The sequence below is a fragment of the Procambarus clarkii genome, chromosome 10 (assembly GCF_040958095.1).
Source record: "Procambarus clarkii isolate CNS0578487 chromosome 10, FALCON_Pclarkii_2.0, whole genome shotgun sequence".
NCBI lineage: Eukaryota > Metazoa > Arthropoda > Malacostraca > Decapoda > Cambaridae > Procambarus > Procambarus clarkii.
Window position 1 is genome coordinate 16,972,426 of NC_091159.1, and position 23,621 is coordinate 16,996,046.

At 46.5% G+C, this 23,621-nt stretch overlaps 1 protein-coding gene across 3 annotated transcripts in view; it reads left to right on the top strand.

The window, feature by feature from the left end:
* Positions 1–23,621, top strand: part of LOC123746864 (peroxisomal acyl-coenzyme A oxidase 1-like) — an 85,104-nt gene that overhangs the window by 16,058 nt on the left and 45,425 nt on the right. For all 3 annotated transcript variants that reach the window (XM_069321664.1, XM_069321662.1, XM_069321663.1), the window contains exons 6-12: positions 3,244–3,363; positions 4,079–4,203; positions 9,699–9,859; positions 10,454–10,616; positions 10,819–11,009; positions 17,186–17,298; positions 23,306–23,445. In XM_069321664.1, coding sequence (XP_069177765.1) covers positions 3,244–3,363; positions 4,079–4,203; positions 9,699–9,859; positions 10,454–10,616; positions 10,819–11,009; positions 17,186–17,298; positions 23,306–23,445 — 1,013 coding nt within the window. The remainder of the gene's footprint in view (positions 1–3,243; positions 3,364–4,078; positions 4,204–9,698; positions 9,860–10,453; positions 10,617–10,818; positions 11,010–17,185; positions 17,299–23,305; positions 23,446–23,621) is intronic.

Here is a 23,621-nt window from a genome sequence, read left to right on the forward strand (position 1 = left end):
GAGCCTGTTCCTCCAGCCGTGTTGTAAGAGTCTGCCAGTGGGCTCCCTTCCTTAGTGTTTTTGCGGCTGCCCCGGTTTTCTGGTACGGCCGGGGCTTTGGGGGGACAGCTCGGCCCCCAGGGCCTGTCGTGTCGGTTCCTGGGGGCTGACATGGGGAGGCCCTTGGCCCCGTAGGACCCCGTGGGGGTTCTTTCTCCCCCTCTAGGCGGGACTTGTGGTTATGCGGAGTGGGGTCTTTTCTCCCCACTCGCCGTACGTGCTGTTGGGCGTCAGCCCCTCCCCGGGCTCGGTTCCTTGGCCTTTGAGTCAGTTGGTTCCGTCCTGTGGGTGGATGCTTCCCCCCCTCCCATATTTAGGACGGTGTCTTTGTCATGTTTCCCCGGTCTTGGGTTCTACGTGACTTCTGGTCTCGGGTGCGCCTGCGCCTTTGTGTGCCTTCGGGACTACTGTTGACTTCTGTGTTCTCGAGGGTTCGGGAAGGTTTTCGCTACTTCCCGCATTATTGGAACGTCTGTTGGCTCCTCGTCCGGGTCGCCATTTTGGGCTACTTGTGGCCCTGTAATTACCTAAGTGTAATTACCTAAGTGTAGTTACAGGATGAGAGCTACGCTCGTGGTGTCCCGTCTTCCCAGCACTCTTTGTCATATAACGCTTTGAAACTACTGACGGCCTTGGCCTCCACCACCTTCTCCCCTAACTTGTTCCAACCGTCTAATACTCTGTTTGCGAAAGTGAATTTTCTTATATTTCTTCGGCATCTGTGTTTAGCTAGTTTATATCTATGACCCTCTTGTTCTTAAAGTTTGAGGTCTCAGGAAATCTTCCCTATCGATTTTATCAATTCCTGTTACTATTTTGTATGTAGTGATCATATCACCTCTTTTTCTTCTGTCTTCTAGTTTTGGCATATTTAATGCCTTTAACCTCTCCTCGTAGCTCTTACCCTTCAGTTCTGGGAGCCACTTAGTAGCATGTCTTTGCACCTTTTCCAGTTTGTTGATGTGCTTCTTAAGATATGGGCACCACAGAAATATGTATGTATGTGTGTGTGTATATGTATGTGTAAATGTATGTGTAAATGTATGTGTATAAAGTATATATGGAAGCTGATCAGAATTACATTTCACCTTTGTAAATGTACATTAATGACACTATGTAAAAGACACATCGAACACTTTATGTAGGGCATACGTAAATCTGTGTATCTATGTATTTACGTATGTAGGTTAGCTTGGTGATTTGGTGGCCCTGTTGGGCTACTTGTGGCCCGGTTGGGTACCTTTTTCATACGGGGCTGGCGGAGCCGCTTCGGCTTGCTTTCAGTCTTGGTGTTGTTTTTGCACCATTAGTAAGCTGTCTCGTGTGTCGTTTCACCTCCGACCTGTTTGTGCACCGCTTGCACCGTCCTGGTCTCTAGTCAGCATGCTCTGTCTTCTCGTCAGTTGGTAGGGCCCCTTCGGTTCCGGTTTGTTTTTTCGTCGGCTCTTTTTCCTTTTGGCGTTTGCCTCTGGGGGTAGGGTCGCTGAGTTTTCTTGCTCCTTCGGTTTTAGCATTTTGGTTGTTCGGTGGCAGCAGTCTCCATCTTTTTTGGCGCGGGGTGGGGCTGCTGCGTTCTGGAGGGTCCATGTTTTGTTGGTGCTTGGTTGGTCGGGCCGGGGGTGTGTCGTGTTTTGTGTTCAGTGGCGGCCCTCCGCTGTTGTTTGCGTGCCACAGCATCTGTGTCCGGGGCGCATTTTGCGTCGATTCGGTTCTGTTCTTCCCGGTTCGCGGGTGATGGTGTCCCGGGTTGTCAGCCGTGTTCTTGCGGCTCAGTTGCCTGTGTTCTTCCCTCATGCCCGTGGCGTTCGTGGCTTCGCTGCTCTCGCTGCCGTCTGAGCGACGTGTCCTTGCGGTCATTCGGGCGTGGATCTTTGGTGTTCGTACGGGGGGCCTTGCTGCTCGTTCTCGTGTTGTTTCAGGGACTTTTCGGGGCTGTGGCGCCTTGGGTTGGCATTTTGCTGCTGGTTGTCTCGCTTCCGTGGGGGGTGCGTGGTGTCCGCCTCCCGGTTCCGTCCCTTTGACCTTCCTCTGTGGGTAGTTAGCTCTGGGGAGCCGACGGGCTCCCCCCAGAAAACCAGCGTTGAATGTAATGAAACGCCATTTTCTGGGTGAGACCCGGAGGCTCCCCGGCAACCCTCCCTCCCTCCGGTCGGCAGTTTTTGCGTGTTTTGACATCCAGCCTCAGAACTGATGGGTGGATAGCCGGCGTGGGAGGTCTGGGGCTCCCCCTTCCCCCTCTCGGGGAGGGGGGAGCTGCGCAGACAGCGGCGCGGTGACGTGTGACGTCATACTAGTTTGCTTGTTTTCTGTTGAGGAGTTCTATCCACTAGTTCGGCTTTAGGTAGCAATTTTAACCAGAGTAGGGGTTTGTTTTGGAATGCTTACCTTTCTGGATGTTTGACCCGGTCGATGGCAGACATAGAATGCTTCCAACCACACGGGGGTTTCTATAGGCCATTGCTCCCCTTGCCTCTCTGAGGGGGCCAGGTTCTGGCCGTGGTCCTCGATAGGCCCTAGAACTCCAAACACATGACTGATGCCAAAGTCTGACACTAGCATATCAGCCTGGTAAAGCTCCGGGGAGCCTCCGGGTCTCACCCAGAAAATGGCGTTACATTACATTCAACGCTGGTCTTTTGGGGAGGGAGATATTTTGCTCTTTTGATGATGTAGCTTGTATAATGTAACCAGACAGTGATCTGTTTTGATTTGCTTACCTTTCTGGGTCCTTTCCTGGTAGATGGTAAGTATGACATGCTCTAAATGTTAAGTGCTCATAGTCCCCTGCGCCTCTCTGGGGAAGGGACCTGGTTCTGGCTCGTGGTCCCCAGTAAGTTAAAGGACTCTGTGACTGATAACCCTAACTAATACAGCACTGTATCAGTTTGGATAGCTTCAGGGAGCCTCTGGGGCTCACCCAGAAAATGGCATTTCATTACATTCAACCCTGGGTTTTTATAGATCTACAGATTCCATAGTTTAGGTTGAATTTGTGGCCCTGTTTTCTACAAATCTTAGATGAATGCTATTTAATGATTCATTTTGCTTCAGATTTTCTGCCATTTATTTGATCATGCAATCTCAACTATGTAAACAGAGAAAATGTAAGGTAACCATTTTCTGAGCCCTGGAATACCTGTTGCCGTTTCTTGTGCCGCATCTGTATAGCTGTATAGTTTATACTGTACATTGTATATTTTTCAGTGGGCAAGACAGCAAATTATGCATTGGTGATGGCCCAACTGTACACAAAGGGCCAATGCCATGGTCCTCATCTGTTCATGGTTCAAATAAGGGATGAAGAAACTCACCACAGTCTCAAAGGTGAGTTCAATTATCAGTGAACTGTGAAGACTGTTAACAAATAACTTAACTACTAAGATATCTATGTATTACCGCTACATAATCATCACGAGGGTCATGGTAGTACAATCGGGTTCATTCTCAACCCACAATCAAGAATTCTGGATTTGAGTCTCGGGCGGGACAGTAATGGTTGGGCACATTTCCTATCACCTAATGCCTCTGTCCACCTAGCAGGAAACAGTTTCCCAGGAGTTAGCCAGCTTGTTGTGGGGTTGCATCCATGGGAGGGGTCAGTAATTAAACCCTGGGGGGGGGGTGACCTCGGTATAAGCCTAACATTTACTCTATACTGACTTGGAATGGATTAGAGTAAAAAACCAAGGTATCACTGTAGTAAGTACAGTATGTAGCCTTATAGATACACATACCTCTTTATTATTTAGCTTACTGGTGACTGAATTCTCTTGTATCCAAGATATCCCACCCTGTACTGAGGTTTTGGTCGTTTAAATGTGTGCCTCCAGTGTTCACCAAGATGGAACGTTCAAAGTTACCAGCAAAGTAACCAAGATATGGGGCTATTCTATACAGCTTAAATGAATCTGCCTGGAGTACCTTATTTTACATACACACTTTTCTTGAAGCTGTCCAACTATTCCCACTTTCTTTTAGATACAATATTAAAAACTTGGCTTATTAAAGGTTTTGTTAAACATTTTGCTATCTTCACCAGGAATCACAGTTGGTGAAATTGGTCCTAGGATGGGTATGAACACCAATGATATTGGTTTCCTGAAATTTGATAACTACCGCATTCCCCGCTCAAACATGCTCATGAAGAACTCTCAGGTTCTTGAGGTAAGAAAAACACAGATTTTCTGTGGGAGCCTCTTTGGCTCCCTGGAGCTATATAGGACTGATATACTCTACATTAGGGGCTTCAATCAATGGAGTTATGCTTACTAGGGACCACAAGCCAGAACCTGACCCCCTCAGAAAGGCGCAAGGAGCAATGGCCTAGGGAAATCCTCTTGATTTTGAGGGTATTCCCTGTCTGCCATCGACTGGGGTTAGACACCCAGAAAGGTAGGCATCTCAAAACAAATTCCACACAGTAGGAAATTGCAAAAAACCCAAGACCGAACAGAGAAACAGAATTCCCCAAAAGAAAACAAGAAAAACAAGCAAATGTTAACCACTGACACCATGCCTCTTGTCCATGCAACTTCTCCCCCTCCCCCACAGGGGATGGGAGAGGGAAGCCACGTTCCTCCACGCTGATTGCCCAGCTCCTCAGTTTGTAGACTGAAGCGCTCTGGGGTGCTTTGTCAACTCTGGTCTTGGTTTCCTGCAGGATTTTGTGCCATTGTGGTGTTTCTTGCGTTTTATGGTGTGGTGGCCAGGAGTAATGTAGTGTACTGGGACTGCTTGCACTTAGGGCTACCTTCCTTAAGCATCCTGTAAGTACTACCCATGGGTTCTATGGTTGCCTTCCCTAGAGCTTTCAGTCCTTTACTTCCATAGGGGTTCCTGCTGCTCGACATTTACCCTACCCTTGGGGCCAGCTGGTTTTCTTTTGGCCCTTTGGCCATATATTTTCGGTGGCCCCCCCTCTATGCTCCTGTGCTTGTATACTTCCCAGGGATCCAGTTAAGCCCTCTTCCCTCTTGTTGACACTCTTAGGGGCTCAACCAACTTTGCAGCACCGTTACCTGGGCTTCCCGTAGGCAAAACCCCCTATGAACCCTGAAGAACTCCATCGGGGCTTGACAGACCCATGGAAGCGTCTTCCAAGTCCCATCTCGCCTTATGCGAGTTTGCAAGTTGTTCATTACCCTTCTCTCAGGGTGACGATCCCATCAGTTTTGCCGCCATCATGCTGCTTGTGGGGTCACTGACACCATCGATCTGGGGTCGAGCGGATCTTTTTCCCTGCTCGTTCTCCAGTTTACCCTTTCTTCTTTGGAAGATCTTGGGGGTCAAGCAGCGGTCGCCTTACTTGATTGGTTTAGTTCTTTCAACGTGCTAGGTTGGTTGCCCGCTCGAATGCCCCAGGGCTGCCCCGTTTTGGTTAGGTCAGATTTGAGGGCATTGGTCGCTTCGACCTTGGTTCAGTCCGCACCCCTGGGTCCTTTCCCTGTTATTGGGATTCCTCTGCTCCTCCATACCCCTGCCGGCCCCCTAATGTCTGAGGGTTTTGGAGTTGGGATGGGGTTTAGTTGGGGATGAGACTCGGGCTGCTCCGGGGGCTGCCCCATTTGTTGTGGGGATAGAGGCATTTGAGCCTACTCCTCCCGCAGAGACTTCTGGGCCTTACCAGCAAGCCCCCTTATTGTTTCCTTTTTCTTGGACTCTGCATTTCTTCTAGGGTAGTGAGCATGGAGGGCAACTCTGCCCCGGGGCCCCTCTGTCGGTTTTTTGGGGGGGCTGTGGTGGAAGCCCACTAGCAGTTCTGGGGCTGTTTGCCCCCCTGCCTTTGCTCTTTCGATCCAGGTGGCTGTTTTGTTCAGTTGCAGCCGTCTCCTTCTTTTCTGGTGCAGAACGAGATGGTGAGCTTCCGGAGGGGCCCCTGGTTTCTTGATGCTTGGTTGGTCAGGCCAGGGGTGCATCAGGTGTTGTGGCTGGTTGCAGCTCTGTGCAGTTACCTGCGCATTTCGACTTCTGTGGACGTGATTTGGGTTGATCCTATATTTCTCTCAGGTCATCCACAGGATTAAGTCTCGCCAGCTTGTGGTCTACCCTTGTGCCTATGATGTTTGTAGGTATGCTGTTTTGGCTGCTGTGTTTGGGAACATGTCTTAGGCTGACATTTGGGAACATGTCTTGGGCTGACGGGGTCCTGGCCGCCCGGTATTTGGTGAATGTTCCTGGTCCCAGCCTCTTTTGTGTGGCTTTGGGTCGCAGGTTGCAGTCAGTTGTCTCATCTTCGAGTTGATGCTCGCAGTGCATCCGCCTCCTGGGTAAGTCCCTCTTTTACTTATCTTTGGTTATGTAGCTCAAGGGAGCCGAAGGGGCTCCCTACAGAAAACCAGCATTGAATGTAATGAAACGCCATTTTCTGGGTGAGCCTCGGAGGTTCCCTGGCACCCTCCCTCCCTCCAGTCGGCAGTTTCGTTTTTGATGCTCATCCTCCGAATTTAGAAGCTTGGCTGCCGGCACGGGGGTCCAGGGCTTCCCCTTCTCCCTAACATTTGTTAGGCTGTTGTTAACATTTGCTTGTTTGCTAGTTTCCTTGTTTTCTTTTTTTCGGGAGTACTGTTTCTCTGATCGGTCTTGGATTTTTTGCAATTTCTTACCATGTAGGGTTTGTTTTGAGATACCTACCTTTCTGGGTGCCTAACCCCAGTCGATGGCAGACAGAGAATACCGTCAAATACAAAGAAGGTTACCCTAGGCCGTTACTCTCCTCACCTTTCTGAGGGGACCAGGTTCTTGCTCATTGTCCCAGTAGGCAGAACTCCATTGACTAAAGCCCCAAACTAATATAATGTATCAGTCCTATATAGCTCCAGGGAGCCAAAGGGGCTTACCCAGTAAATGGCATTTCATTACATTAAACGCTAGTGTTTTATTTAAATTTCCTTCAGTTTATTTTGATTTTCACACTTTTAAAATGACCATTTCTGGAAGGAGTCCCTTTGGCTCCACGGAGCTATCTAGGGTGATATGTATATCCCTAGACTTTGGCATCAGTCAGTGTGAATGGAGTTCTAGGCCTACTGGGGACCATGCGCTTGTTATTTGGAGTATTCTATATCTGCCATTGACCGGAACAGACACCCAGAAAGGTAAGCACCCCAAAACAAACCCGTATTCTGGTTAAAACAACTAAAATAGACAAACGAGTGGACAGAACTCTCCAAATAAAAACGAGCAAACGAGCATGACGTCACACGAGCCGCACCTCATGTCTGCGCAGCTCCCCTCTCCTCGGGAGGGGCAAGAGGGAGCCCCAAACCCCCGCACTGGCTATCCACCCTACAGTTCTGAGGCTGGATGTCAAAAACACATGAAAAACTGCCAACTGGAGGGACGGAGGGGAGGGTTACCAGGGAGCCTCCAAGACTCACCTAGAAAATGGCGTTTCATTACATTTAACGCTGGTTTCCTGGGGGAAAGCCCCCTTCAGCTCCCTGGAGCTAACTACCCAAAGACAAGGACAAAAAAGGGACAAACCCAGGAGGCAGAAACCACGCGCCTGAACCCGAAAGCAAAACAACAGGCAACACCATATGACTCCGCGGACGACCCAGGAGACCTGAACCCTGGAACAGGGACGAAGGGAGCCCAGGTTAACCTAAAGCACATCCAGGGCCACAGAGGCCGTGGCACGCAGGCAATGGCTAGGAGCCACAACAGGTCACAAGAAGGTGCATCCCGGCCAACCAACCAAGCATCAACAACCCCAAGGACTCTTTCCCCCCCCCCCCCAACCCAGAAAACAGCTTTATTGTAACAAAATTAAATTTGTCAAACATGCATCTTCCAAGCCTGGAGGATGAGCAGGAGCATTGTCGAGGAGTAGCAGGGCCTTGAGTGGCAAACTTTTCTCCTGCAGATATTTTTTTATGGCAGGGTAAACCACCTCATTCACCCACTCGGTAAAAAATTGCCTCGTCACTCATGCCTTACTATTAGCACCTCCACATCATACACATTTGGCTTTTCTGCCCATATATTTTTTAGAAAAAACCTGGATTTCAGAATGATACACAAGCAAGGGATTAATTTTCAAATTGCACCTCACATTACCACACAGCACAAAAGTAAACCTATCTCTCATAGGCTTGTCTGGACAATGACTTCTCCTGGGTAATGTATGTCCTCTTAGGCAGTCTTTTCCAGAATAGTCCTGTCTCATCACAATTAAACACTTGTTGTGGTAGGTATCCCTCATTCTTTACAAAATCTTTAAATTCGTCAATAAATCTTTCAGTTGCTGGTTTATCTGAGCTGGCAGCCTCCCCATGCCTCACGACACTATGAATACCACTTCTTTTTCTAAATTTCTCAAACCATCCCCTGCTTGCCTTAAACTCTTTCGTATCTGCAGCCCTCGTTCCAGGGGTTTTCTTTAAAAGGTCTTTGTGCAATTGCCTTGCTTTCTCACAAATGATGGCCTCTGAAATGCTATCACCTGCTAACTCCTTGTTGTGTATCCAAATTAATAAGAACTTTTTAACATCCTCAAGTGTTTGTGTTCTTTGTTTCGTGATTGTTGGTACTTCTTTTGCCACTTTAGCACTTATAATGTCCTTTTTCTTAGCAAGTACAGTGCATATCGTTGACATAGATTTGTTGCACTGCCTAGCTAGTTCAACAACCCGTGTATCATTTTCATGTTTACGAATGATCTCTTGTTTTTTCCTCTATGGTCATTCTCACATGTGTTTTCTTGCCCTGAACCTTACCACTGGCTTTCTTGGGACCCATGGCGAGATATATAATCATAACTTTTATGTTCAAAATACCAAAAAAATCCAAAAAAAAGATAATTCTTTACAAAGAATTCAGACGCGATTGTCACTGGTAAACTGAGGGGCGAACGCCATGCTACCACGCACTAGGTCAGCCATACGTGTATCAACAAACTTCGTTTCCCAAGGCAAAGCTCGTAACCCAATTCGTATTTTCTGAAGAAATTGGGGTCGTAGCTAAAAAAGTTCGTAAATAGGGGCATTCGTAAGCCGCGGTGTCATTGTATGTTGCTTTTTCTTTCTGTAATATGATTTGTGTTTTACAAGTGGCTTCTCTCTTGATATTTTCATTTTTTGCTGTAGCTGAGTATGAATTTATCAGAAAAATTATGGGGAGTTTAGGAAAATAATGAATAAAATTACACGTGCAATACAGTAGTTTAGTTGTACAAGGCTAACAAAATGAGACTTCATCCCCCCCTCCTTAGTGCTTAAAATTGAAACATTAAAATAAAAAATTTCTTAAAGTTTTGTTAAAAATATATGAAAGCTGTGCTTGATACCACGAACGTAGCTCTCATCTTGTAACTACACTTAGGTAATTACCTTGATAACTTAAGACATGCTGGAATGTAGATACCTTTCTTGAGCACCGTTGTGCCAACAGACCATACCTGGTTTTACCATTAATTTCAAAAATATTTATTTTTTAAATTGGCAGCCAATAAATAAAGTTTATGTGATTGCCTGTAACCTTATGATTACACTGCTTTAAGAAATAACTGTACATGAGAATTCTTACATGTCTTTCATAATACTTGTAACTGAATTTGTTTCATATTTTATTTGTTAATAATAATAACTTATTGTAACTTAATTAACTTAATGTTAATAATAATATAATTACATTTGTTCTTATATTCTGAATCGTAACAGGATGGGACATACGTCAAACCTATGCATAGTAAACTAAATTATGGCACGATGATGTATGCAAGGACTGGCATTATACTAGACGCCTGCAAAGAGCTTCAGTGTGCTGTCACCATTGCTACCCGATATTCAGCTGTGCGTCGTCAGTCCGAACTAGTTCCGGGGTAAGATCTTGTTCAATATGGCCTGTCTCTATTAGTGGCCGTGTTAGGTCATGTGTTGTACTACTGTGCTAAGTTCATACCTAGCATCAACAGATTGTTTTTTTTTTTTTTTTTTTTTTTTTTTTTTTAGATATATACAAGAGTTGTTACATTCTTGTACAGCCACTAGTACGCGTAGCGTTTCGGGCAGGTCCCTGGAATACGATCCCCTGCCGCGAAGAATCGTTTTTTCATCCAAGTACACATTTTACTGTTGCGTTAAACAGAGGCTACAGTTAAGGAATTGCGCCCAGTAAATCCTCCCCGGCCAGGATACGAACCCATGACATAGCGCTCGCGGAACGCCAGGCGAGTGTCTTACCACTACACCACGGAGACTGATAAACTTATCATATTCTTATATGATAAGTTGGCTTAGTAGGCAGCCATACTTAATACCAACAATGTGAAATAATTCCTGAGAAATATACTAAGCACTGAATGTTATAATAATTCAATAACAATAAAAATTAAATAAAAGTAATAATAGAATGTCACTTGATTAGTAAATAATTATTAAAAAAAAAGTGCTATATAAATGTCTCTTTCTTTCAGGGAACCAGAGCCTCAGATTTTGGACTATCAGACACAGCAGTACAAGCTGTTGCCTCACATTGCATCTGTGTTTGCTTTACATTTCTCAGCAAACAGTGTAGTAGATACCTACATGAAAGCATTATCAAACATTTCAAAAGGCAGTATGGATTTTTTGTCAGAGGTGAGACAAGGCTTCCAACTTGTCTTTCAGTATGTATCAATATTCTGAAAAATTACTTTCTTGATACAGAATCAGAGATATTTATCCACAGAAATGTAAGAAAATAATTTAAGTATTAAATGAGCCATATTTTAGTTTTATATTAAGAATAAATATACTGTTCAAGGATTTCTAATAATTACCCACTACCATAATATTGCAGCTACACTTCCTGACAAGTGGCCTCAAAGCCCTTAGCACCACTGATGCAGCACAGGGTGCCGACATCTGCCGTCTGGCATGTGGTGGTCATGGTTACATCGCCTCCTCCAACTTACCCCGGATCTATACTAGCACTGTAGCTGCTATGACCTATGAAGGCGAGAACACTGTCCTCTGGCTCCAGGTTGCTCGGTATGCTGTTTCTGTTCTCATTTTAAATTCTCTTAACAATTTGTATTATTTAATGTTTTTTTTAATTGACTGTAAAGGAATAAATTCAGATCCTGTACATTGAGCAAGCATTATGTCGACATTTTCAAGATGTTAATGTAAAAACTGTGTATGTAATTTATGTATGGTATTATAATTCTCGTTTAATAATAATGTATAGGGAAAGACTAGAGCTACACACTAGTACACCTATCAAACCTTCAGTACTACTCTATTCTCTTAACAATTCACAAGCACCTACCAGAGACCAATGCCAGAATCTGGTCTACTCCGTAGAGTGAAAGGGAAGTCTGGGAGTCTATAACTAACACAGTAACCAAGAGAAAAGACCACCAGAAAGGTAGATCACAGCAACACAAGGGTACCTCAGTTTACGAATTTAATCCGTTCCTAGAGACGGTTCGTAACCCGGAAATTTGTTAACCAAAGCAAATTTCCCCATAAGAAATAATGGGAAATGAATTAATCCATTTCAGACTCCCAACAAAATTAACTTCAAAGTAAATTTTATACCTAATTCACCCAAATCTTAAATATAAAAGTATGTACAAGTTATTACTTACCTTTACTGATGACTCCTGTTGGCATATGGAAGACAGTGAGGAGGGGAGGGAGGAAGAGAGGCATTACTGGTTGGAAGCGGAGTCCCCTTCCATTATATTCATCAGGCGGTGATGACTTCTCTGGGATACACACACTGGCACGTTTTGCCTGCATACCACCAGGACCTGCTTCTGGTTCACTGCTTGATTTTCTCACTAGAAATTATTCCATTGAAGATTGTTTTTCCCTTCTTTGTAACACTTGTCTGTAGTGAAACATCACATTGTCATTAACCCTTTAACTGTGCAACGCGCCTGCAGGCCCACGTCTGGGCTGCGCTACGCGCCTCCAGGTATTTGTATTTTTCACGTTCCATTCAAAACTCCCGGGGCTACATGGGATTCACATCAGCTTCCTCAGGGCTCTTGTAAACAGACGCCATCTTTAAAAAAAATCATGGTCCATATTCCCGGGTGCGAGAGCCTCAGTAGTGAGTGAGCAGCCAAGGCTGGTGCTCGCAGCCTGAGCGCACAGCACTGCTGTTCAGCGTGTGACCACAGCATCGCCTAATAATGTCAAAATATATATATAATCTGTATTTTTTAGCCATGATAGTATTATAGAAGAGTCTGAGTGTGATAATGACTGGGTACGATGTTCAAATATCAGTGATTCAATGCTGTTCACGATGTTCACAGCGCTAGCCACAGCACTACAGCATTATTTTGTCCATCTTAGAATCTTCAAACGACTTCTTGGGTTCCTTTTCAAAATAAACTTGTGGTCAATTATTCATTTACAGGAATTAGTGACCAGGATTGTGGTTATAATCAGCGTTGTGCGTAGTATTGTGGAAGGAGGAATTTTGGTGAGGTAGGGAGGAAGGGAGAGAATTGAGGTAGCCTCACTGTTTGGCAACCACTCTTTTTTTTTTTTGCTCACCATACTAGCTTCGTGGATCGCTATGGGGAACACACATGTACATGGGTATATACAGTGTGTTTGTATAGTGTAATAACAGCAACAGGAGTATGTTGAGTGGAGCTATTTTAGTGAGGGAGGTGACGGCGTAATCGTAGCGTTGTCTGCTGTGTGATTTCTCATGCAGTGTATGGTAGCCACTGTACTGTTTGGACACAATACCGGCTTACTTGCATAGTTCTGGTAAATAAAACATGTAGATAGGTATATATAACGTGTGTAAATAGTGTAATAAAAACAATAACAGTATGGTGGGAGGAGGAATGTTGGCAATTAAGATGTTGAAGTGAGGGAGGGCCTGTCTGGGTGTGGCAGCTCACACTCGCGGTGTTCTGAATGTGTTGATGGTGAATGTATATAGTGTGTGACAGTGTATAGTCTGTAAATAGATTGTATATATAAATAAATACAAATACAAATATTTATTCAGGTAAAGTACATACAAAGTGAAATACAAAAGTTGATGGATTTATAGATAGAGCTAGTACATACAATGCCTAAAGCCACTATTACGCAAAGTGTTTCGGGCAGGAAAAACACTAAAACTAAAACTTAATACTAATTGAGATTAAAGTATAAAGTGTGTAGAGAAAAAATCAGAAAAAATGAAAAAAGGGGGGGGGGGAAACATGGCAGAAAAAAAACAAAAATACAATTTGGTCAACAAATTTTGAGGGGCCTCGTAGCCTGGTGGATAGCGCGCAGGACTCGTAATTCTGTGGCGCGGGTTCGATTCCCGCACGAGGCAGAAACAAATGGGCAAAGTTTCTTTCACCCTGAATGCCCCTGTTACCTAGCAGTAAATAGGTACCTGGGTGTTAGTCAGCTGTCACGGGCTGCTTCCTGGGAGTGGAGGCCTGGTCGAGGACTGGGCCGCGGGGACACTAAAGCCCCGAAATCATCTCAAGATAACCTCAAGAAGATAACAAACAGCATTGTTTAAATTCGTAGACATGGGTTGACATTTAGGGGTGAGGTAGGTTACATTGAGTTAATTAGGTGATACTTAGTTTTTATCTTAAACTGGTTGGGAGAGGTACAGTCTTTAACATAATTGGGAAGGTCATTCCACATTCTGGGTCCCTTGATTTGTAAAGTATTTCTAGTTTGACTAAGTCATACTCTTGGAATATCAAATAGGTATTTGTTTCTGGTGTGGTGCTCATGGGATCTGTTACAACCTTCTAGGAAGCTTTTAAGGTCAGGATTGACATTACAGTTCAGCGTTTTATATATATAAAATACACATGAGAGGATGTGCAGTGACTTAATATCTTACATATTCAGAGATTTGAGTAAGGGTACCGAGTGATGTCTGGGGCCAGAGTTAGATATTGTCCTAATAGCAGCTTTGTGTTGAGTAATTAGAGGACGTAAATGATTTTGGGTAGTAGAACCCCAAGCACAAATACCATAGTTGTGATAAAGATAGTTGAGAGAGTAATAGTGTCACCAGGGCAGGGCAAGGTACATAATATCTGATCTTAGAAAGAATGCCAACAGTTTTTGAAACTTTTGATACATAATATATACATAAATTATGTATAAATACATAAATTAGCATGATACATGGTAAATATGTGCAACATATGTGTATACAAGTGTCATGCACGTAACACAGTGTCCTCGGACAGTACGGATGTTTTACTGCCATAATATAGTGTATGTGTTCGTTACACATAGGATTAGCATGTAAAAACAAATAAAATGTATTTGGAACTGTGCGCAAAAAATGAACAAAAATATATTCGTGGCAACTCGTGCGCCCCGCCCCAGGTGCCCTACTGGCCCCGGGAGCATACGTCACGGGTGAACGGGGAATGATGTCACGCGCCAACTTACGGATCTAATAGGAGCCAAAGTAAGTACAATTTTGAATTTTTTTTTACATACCCATACTGAGGGAAGGGTTTTTGACACTTTAAAAAACAAACGAATTTTTTCAAGAGAATTTATTTCCTGTGCACTGGGGGGGTGTCATATTTGAAGGCAGCGCAGTTAAAAGGTTAATAACATCAATACAACGGCCTGCTAAAGCTTTATCTCGGTGATTCTTTTCAGCAAAACTTTGCAGTTCTTCCCATACTGCACACATTTTCTTAATTAATGAGGAAGGGACATCCTCTACTGCCTCCTCCTCCTCCTCCCCTGAAGAGTTGTTATACTGCCTAGCTAGTTCAATAACACGTGTACCATTTTCATGTTTACGAATGATCTCTTGTTTTTCCTCTACGGTCATTCTCACATGTGTTTTCTTGCCTTGAACCTTACCACTGACTTTCTTGGAACCCATGGTGAGATATATAATAACAAATTTCATGTTCAAATAGCCAAAAATCCCCCCCCCCCCCCCCAAAAAAAAAAAAAAAAAAAAAAACTGTAAATCCTTGCAAAGAATTCAGGCGCAATAGTCACTAGGTGGGAGGCACTAATAAACTGAGGGTCGATCACTGTGCCACCATGCGCTAGGTCGGCCATTCGCATATCAACAAACTCGTTTCCCGAGGTAAAGTTCATAACCCAATTCAAATTTTCAGAAGAAATTGGGCTCGTAACCCGAAAAGTTTGTAAAGAGAGGCATTTGTAAGATGCCCCTCTTTATGTCTATACAGTGTGTGTGTATACAGGCACCACTGTATAGACAACTGCCTGGATCACAGTTACAATACTGACTTAACTATGTAAACAATTATTACCCTGGGCTGTACTACTGGTTCATACCACCTGCTCACTACTAGATGTCAGCCCTGGCCACCTGGAGACTTAGAATGCCTACTCTGTTATTCACACACCACTCCAACTCATATTGGGTTACACAAAATCCGAGATAATAACCCTGGTGGAGCAAAAGAATCGCAAACCCAGAGCCAGGGAAGAGAACCCTGAACCAAAGATGGAGTATAAATAACAGCAAAGGATAATGTAATGTGGTTGATACAAATACTTGTGAAAGCTAAAATTAAATAAAAAGCAAACAAAGGACCCTACAACAAACAATTGTTAGGGAAAAACCAATACTGTACTAATTTGCTTCAAAAAGTAGCAAAGAACTCCATGTAGATGCAAACAGCCCTACTGTACTAGGTGTATGAGTAAAGCAGGTAGTGTTGTAGGATCTAGAGTGACCTGGCTGCCATCTTGTGCAGACTAGAATTTGGTTGTCAATTTCTCGAATAAGTCAGGAGTATTGTTCTCTTAAGGCTGCATATGCTCAGGGTTCCCTTCGCTGAGTGCTCCTTAAATGATGCCCTTGCATAGTCAGGGTTATCTTCCCTGGTATGTTTGGGATACACTCCCTTAGGCGTGTCTCCTCGCTTGTCGTGCACCTCTCCCTTCAGATAACCCAGTTGAGCTTGAGCTTTCTTTCTATTTCTTGAACTTGCTGTCTTTCTTGGGGTTGGGAGTGTTTTTTTTGCTGGGGATGGAGGGTGCACTGCGGTTCAAATGAGCTTCTGGAGGGGTCCTTGGGTTATTGACGCTTGGTTGGTTCAGTTGGGGGTGCGTCATGTGTTGTCCAGTTGCGGCTTTTTGCTGTTACCTGCGTACCGTGACTGTGGATGCACTTTGGGTTGATCCGGTTGTGCATTTTTGTTGCCTTGAGTCGCAGGTTGCAGCCTCTTGTCTCGGCTTCGCATTGCGGAGTTTGTGGTCAGCCCTTTCTTTTCCTTCTCCTTGGGCATGAAGCTCTAGTGAGCCGTAGGGGCTCCCCACAGAAAACCAGCTTTGAATGTAATGAAACACCATTTTCTGGGTGAGCCTCGGAGGCTCCCTGGCAACCCCTCTGGCTCCCTCCCACCAGTCGGCGATTTTTTTGCGTTGATTGAAGCTTAGCTTCCGATCTGATGCTAGGCAGCTGGCGCAGTGAGGTCCGGGGGCCCCCCCTCCCCCTCTCGGGGTGGGGAGGGATGCGCGGACGAGCGACGTGGCAGTAAAGTGTGATGTTTGCTTGTTTTCTTGTTTCCTTGGGATTGTAGGGAGTTTCTACCTCTCTGTTCGGTTTTCTGTTTTAGTTTTTTACCATGTGGGGTTTGTTTTGTTATGCCTACCTTTCTGGGTGCCTAACCCCGGTCGATGGCAGATAAGGAAAACCCCAACCACAAGGGGGTTTTCCAGGACCATTGCTCCCTGAAACCTCTCTGAAGGGGCCAGCTTCTGGTGCTGGTCCCTGGTAGGTCTGAACTCCTTGGCTAATGTACCGGTCTAATATAACATAAATTAGCCTGATAAGCTCCAGGGAGCCTCCGGGGCTCTCCCAGAAAATGGCGTTTCATTACATTCAACGCTGGTTTTTTGGCCTTAGGTAAAGTGTACGTCAAAATGCGATGTGCTATTAGAAGGACGGGTTGCTGTGAGGGGCTGCCACTGGTCCCCAGTAAATCAAACAGAACCCTTCATGACTGATGTGACCTTTTAGTATGCAGCAATCTCAGGAAAATAGCCTCAGGACACTGCCATGGCTCCTCCAGAAACTGGCATTTCATTATATTAAATGCTGGGTTTTTATTAATAACAAATGTGCACAAATGTTATTAATAACAAATGTGTACAAATGTAACTCGTACAAATGTGAATAAATTTGTTTGTTTCCTCATAAAAGACTATACCTTTTACAGGCATCTCATCAAGTCTTATCGTACAGCTAGTGAGAATAAGCCAGTTTTTGGGTCTGTTGCTTATTTGGCATTGCAGCCTACCATGCCTCCTACACCACCGTTCTCAAATAGAGGTGATGAAATGCAAGAAATTTTGGGTGTGACATAGTTCTATATCATTTTTCAAAATTGTTTTTTAAAAAACAGCATTGAATGTAATGAAACGCCATTTTCTGGGTGAGTCCCGGAGGCTCCCCAGAGCTATACAGGTTGAATGGATATGTATAACTTTCTGGCATCAGTCAATGCATGGAGTTCTTGCCTACCGGGGACCACGAGCCAGAACCTGGCCCCCTCTAGAGAGGCACGAGGAGCAATGGTCTATAGAGACCCCCTTTATGATTGGGAGCATTCTATGTCTGCCATCGACCGGGATAGGCACCCAGAAAGGTAGGCGCCCCAAAACAAACCCCTATTCTGGTAAACTATTGTGACCGAAGACCAAACAGGTGGACAGAACTCCCCAAATGAAAATTAGCAAACAAGCATGACGTCATCATGTTGCTGCGTCGCTGTCTGCGCAACCCCCCCTCCCTGGGAGGGGGAAGGGGAAGCCCCAGACCTACCCACTGGTGACCCAACCTTCAGTCCTTAGGCTGGATGTCAAAAAGCGAGAAAACACACAGCCGACCAGAGGGAAGGAGGGATACCGGGGAGCCTCCGGGACTCGCCCAGAAAATGGCATTTCATTACATTCAATGCTGGTTTTCTGGGAGGGGGGCTCCTTCGGCTTCCCCAGAGCTACCTCACCACAGATAAGGAAAAGAGGGCAGGATCCGGGAGGTGGATGCCACGCGCACTAACCTAAAAAAACACCACAGACTAAAAGAAAAGACCTTGCCAATGACCCAGAAGACCCAAACCCCAGAACAGGAAGGAGGGAAGTAAGGGGAAACCGGACAAACCAAAACGCATCCACAGCCTCAGAGGCTAAGACGCGCAGAGAACAGTGAAGAGCTCCAACCGAACAACAAAAGAAAGTACCCCGACCTGACCAACCAAGCAGCAACCCAAGGACCCCTCAGGAAGCAGCAGACCCAAACATCACCCAAGAAGGAGACTGCATCAAAAGAACAACCTACCACGAGGACCAACGAGGCAGAAAAACACGGGCGCCAGAGGAGAGCCAGAAACTCCCCGACCCGACCCCAAGAGGTCAACACCAACAGAAGGAGACTCGAAAAACAAAAATACACCAGAACTGAAGGGACCACGACAACCGAGGAGAAGAAGAAAATAGACCACCCGGGCCAATGACTAGGACAGCACCAGAAGCGCAAGATCAGGCCGGAGGCGAAAGAATGCCCAAGACAGCAAGCGGAATGGAGCAGAAGAAACAGCAACACTGAACGCAAGCTGGAGTGGCTCCGGCAGCGCTACCTATGAGACAAAAGTACAAGGCACCAGAAGACGGTCCCAGAACAACCCTGAAGGGAAAGACAAAACAACCCTATCGGAGACTAACGAACCCTTCGCAGTGATCTTTCGCAGTGATAAGAAAACCAGAAGGACCACCAGGAACCACACATCGCCGCCGAGACGAAGCACTTAGGCGGGAGACCAACAAAGAATCCACCAGTACCCCCACAAGCGACGAGAACATGATACACAAACCCCAGACAAGGAAGACTCGAGGGGAAAGAATGCACCACAGGGCTGGACCAATCCACAAAAAGAGGCGGAGTCGCGGGAAGCTCCACAGGATCAGAATCGAGGAAAGTAGAGCCCCCAAATAAGGCTGGCAAAAACCAGAAGGAATGGCTACCAGGGAACCAGGAACCCAATCCCGATGAGCCGAAAAGGAACCAACCCGGACGAGCAGAAAGGCCCCATCTGGGAGGAATCCCCTCCCCCCAGGACCCTGGAAGGACCAACATGGCCAAACACCGAAGAGCCAGGGGCCAGGCAAAGGCCAATGAGGAAACTGAGCACCACAAACTAAAGTGCGAGAAGCGAAGCAAAAAAGCAGTGACCCTGCAACCCTAAGGAGCAGCACAACCAACCCCAGCAGAGAAGAATGAGGCACGCATCACCGAGGTACACCAGAGAACTACTCAAGACATGTACCACAAGAAAACAAAAACGCATGGTCTGGAAAAAGAACAAGGAGAAACGGGAGCCAGGACCGGAATCCAAGCTACCCGTCCCAATAAAAGGAACCAGAAGGGCAGGAGCGGTTGACCAGAAGACCACATCCTCCCGCAGACATTGCAACAAGGGAGAACAAGAAAAAAGTGAACTCGTTCCAAACTGAACACTGGGGAAGTCCAAAATCAAGAACATGGACAGAAGCCCACCCCAGCACCTAACAACAGTATAGCCAATAAGCACCAACCAAGATTCACAGCCATGTGTAGCATAGAGGGAAGAAAACAAAAAATAGACAAGGGAAAAGACCGGAATACGGACCAAGTAGCCACCAGCAAAGCAATGTCAACAACCAACCACAAAGTGTGGTGTGCGAGGTCGCACAGACACAGAGGGACACCATGGATATCAGGGTGCACCCAGGCACCGAAGATAGGCAAGGAATGCCCAAAGATCGAGAAAAAACCCAGGCACCGAAAAACGAAACAAAAAGCACCGAAATGCGGGGCAGTGCCCCCCAGTACAACAAGAACAAAATACACGAACAAAGTAGTCACTGTGAGACACATGCAAAGTGTCCAAGCAAAGCACACAACACCTAACACCCCTGTTAGGAGCCAATGACACTACCCTGTCAAGTGGGAAAGCGACTGGGTAGACAAGGACGGAACAATTAACACAGGTGGTACTTGCACAAGGGGACACAGGTGGAAGTCTAGTAACCAAATGAGCCACAGACACACAGAAAGAACCGTATCAGTGTCAGTAGTCAGGAAGTGGAATGCACTAAGAAGTGACGTGGTGGAGGCAGACTCTATACACAGTCGCAAATGTAGAGAAGATAGAACCCAGTAGGCTCATGAAGCTGTACATCAGACGATTGACAGTGGAGAGGCCAAACCAAAGAGCTAGAGCACAACCTCCGCAAGCACAACTAGGTGAGTACGAAGAGGCAAGGATCCCACCAACAGCGAGAACCAGCACCCGGCCGACAGATTCGCCGGACAGTACAATCTCGCCTGCAAAACAGACACCACCGTGTCACGAAACAGCTGAGCCGTGCTATGTAACAGGAGCATCCCTAGTGGAGAACGCCCAGTGGAGCGAGCCCAGTATGAAAAGACAAGGTGCATGCAGTACAGAGGCGGAGGAAGTGCCATTCCTAGCTGCCCATACTCGCTTCAGAACATCAAGTAACCAGGGGGGTTATGACCTGAAAGAAGAGGAGCGAAAACAGCATAGAATCCACGAGAAAGAACGCGGAACACTAACACACGTGTACACTGCCCAGAAACAAAACGATTGCCCCGGCCCCAGCGCTCAAGGCATGAACCACCATGAACCAAGTACCGAAGAGGTTCATGAACCAATGAAAACCGTGACAAACAAGCACAAGCGCACGGAGGCACATACGGGCCCGAAGACACCCCTGACCAAGCGACGGGCAAGGATCCCGAAACGAAGAGAATAGCAACATGACATAAGCGCAAAAAAGGTAAGGAAAGGGGTGAAAAGTACTCCATGAGGCATCCCTAAGGAGCAGCCAACTTCCCAGGAAGAACGGAACCGAACGGACCCGAAAAGACACGGAACCAAACCCAGGGAGGGGTAGACCCGAGACCAACACGAACGCAGAGGGGGAAGGGAAAAACCCCACTCTGAGGAACTGTAAGCCCTGCTCCGAGGGTACAAAAACCCCAAGCGGGGCAAAACGGGGCCTAGGTCCCCAGGCAACTCCTCCCCAACCCCGGGAACCCTTACGGCACGACCCGGGACCCGAGTCGTTCCCCCCAAAGCCCCAGCCCCACAAAGAAAAGCCGAGGCAGCCATACAAAAACTCTAAGGAAGGGAGCCCACTGGTCAGACCTATACGGCATGGCTGGAGGAACAGGCTTGAATGCCTCCGCGGCCACCCCGGAAGAGGAAACTCCCGAGACCGCCCAACTAGACCCCGCCCAACCCCGAAACCTGCCTACGGTTCGGAGCCGGGAGCAAGTGGAAGGAAGTATGCACAACAGAAGGGAAAGGACGAGGAGGCGCCAATATAGCCGGAGCCGAAGTGACTCCCACCCGCAAAGTCCGGACCCATTAACCAAAACGGGGCAGTCTCGGGACATCCAGGGCCGCAACCAACCTAGAGCGTTGCAGCAACCTAAACCTAGCATGCAATGCCGCAACCTAAACCTAGCATGCAATGCCACAGCTGCCTGCACCCGCACATCATTATCAGTGGCTTGGGTGAACAGGAGCACGTACAGACAACATACGTCGCACGACTTCGGGTCAAAACAATCATCAACCCAACAGGCAGCATGGCGGAAGCAAAACAGCCGAGTGTCACCCTGAGACAAGGGGACAGAACAGCCCTCAAACTCACAAGACACGAGGGGGGACTCAGGGGGTCACATCCATTGGACCACGTAGCCCCCATGGGGTTTCCCAGGGCCCTTAGCCATGGTTACATGCTAAGGGAAGCCTAGGCAGGGTACTGCGAATCGGCACCCAAGTCCACCAAACAAACTGCTAAAGCTGAACCCCTGGGACGTGTCCACTCACGGGGGCCAAGCGGGGAGGACCACCAAACACAGAATATAGATATACAAACATATAAACCTCAACAACAGCGATGGGGAACCACAAAGACAGACCCCCCACCAGGCAAAAAACAAAAACAAAAGAAAAACCATGCAAGAGGACAACGTACTCAGGCAGAACAGAGCCGGCTGCTGTTATAGATGAAAACTAGCTGTGCAGTACCCCGTGCCCCTGCCAGTGACAAAAACTATCCTGTACCCAGAGACAAACAAGGGTAAGAAAAACCCCAGCTAACCCCAAGGGCGGCCAAATATCGAGCAATAAACAGCACAGTGGAGGTAGATCCCAAAGTGACTAGTGGGAGGTGGGCCCAAGCCCCAAGGGCAGTACTTACAGGGCACCTAGGGAAGATGGCCCTAGGCGCATGCAGCCCGAGTAGCATAGAATATCACTCCCGACTCGCGCATCACCTGAAGGGACAGCCCACACCACAAGGCACAGAACTGTAATGAAAAACTGGAGCCAGAGGCACGACCGCAATAGACTTCCATTAGCCAAGAACTAAAGGTTGGGTCGTCGGCGGGTAGGTCTGGGGCTGCTCCTTCCCCTCCCGGGAGGGGAGGTTGCGCAGACAGCGGCGTGGCAACATGATGACATCATGCTAGTTTGCTAATTTTCGTTTGGGAAGTTCTGTCCACTTGTTCGGCCTTCAGTCGCAATAGTTTTACTAGAATAGGGGGTTTGTTTTGGGTCGCCTACCTTTCTGGGTGCCTATCCCGGTCGATGGCAGACATAGAATGCTCCCAATCACACGGGGGTTCTCTATAGGCCATTGCTCCTCGTACCTCTCTAGAGGGGCCCAGGTTCTGGCTCTTATTCCCCGGTAGGCAAGAACTCCATGCTTTGACTGATGCCAGAAAGTTATACATATCCATACAGCCTGAATAGCTCCGGGGAGCCGACGGGGCTCCCCCCAGAAAATATATATTTTCTGACGTGATATATCAGCTCACCCCGTCGGCTCCCTGTCCAGAGCATCAGTTAATTGGAGTTCTTTCCCTACCGGGAGCCACAAGCCAGAACCTGGTTTCCTCAGAGATGCAGGGGAGCAATGGCGTATGAACACTCCACTTATTAAGAGTATAGTCACTTACTGAGAGTGATACCCCCGGTCGATGGCAGACGTGACTAGACTCTCACAAAGTGGAGTGTTTCATAAGATATTGCTCCCTTCGCTTCTGAGGGAACCAGGTTCTGGCTTGTGTAAGAAAAATGTATTTCTGTAGGCAGAGAACCCCTAATTAACTGATGCTCTAGACTAATACAATGGATATCAGTCCATTAGTTTCGGGAAGCCTCCGGAGGCTCAACCCAGAAAATGGCGTTTCATTACATTCAACGCCTTTTTTCTTTTTGGTACCATATTTTGCAAAAGGAGTTTTTTCCTATGTTTGACAGCTCTGGTTGATGCATACAAGTCATCAGTGATGGCTCTGATACAGGACACTGATGCAAGGCTCCAGAAGTTGTATGATGCAGGACAAGATCAGCATCATGCATGGAATAACTCTTCAGTACAATTGGTCAAATGTGCCCAAGTAAGTTCATGATCAAATTGTGATGGTGTATCATTATGACTAGACACCCCCATCCATTGTATTAAAAAGTTGGAAAAATTCATGAAAATAAATACAGTAATCTCTGGCAGTATTTTGTTAGAGATCTACCTTGAAATAGATTTGCTGTCTTATACTGTATTTTCATTTGCTATTTG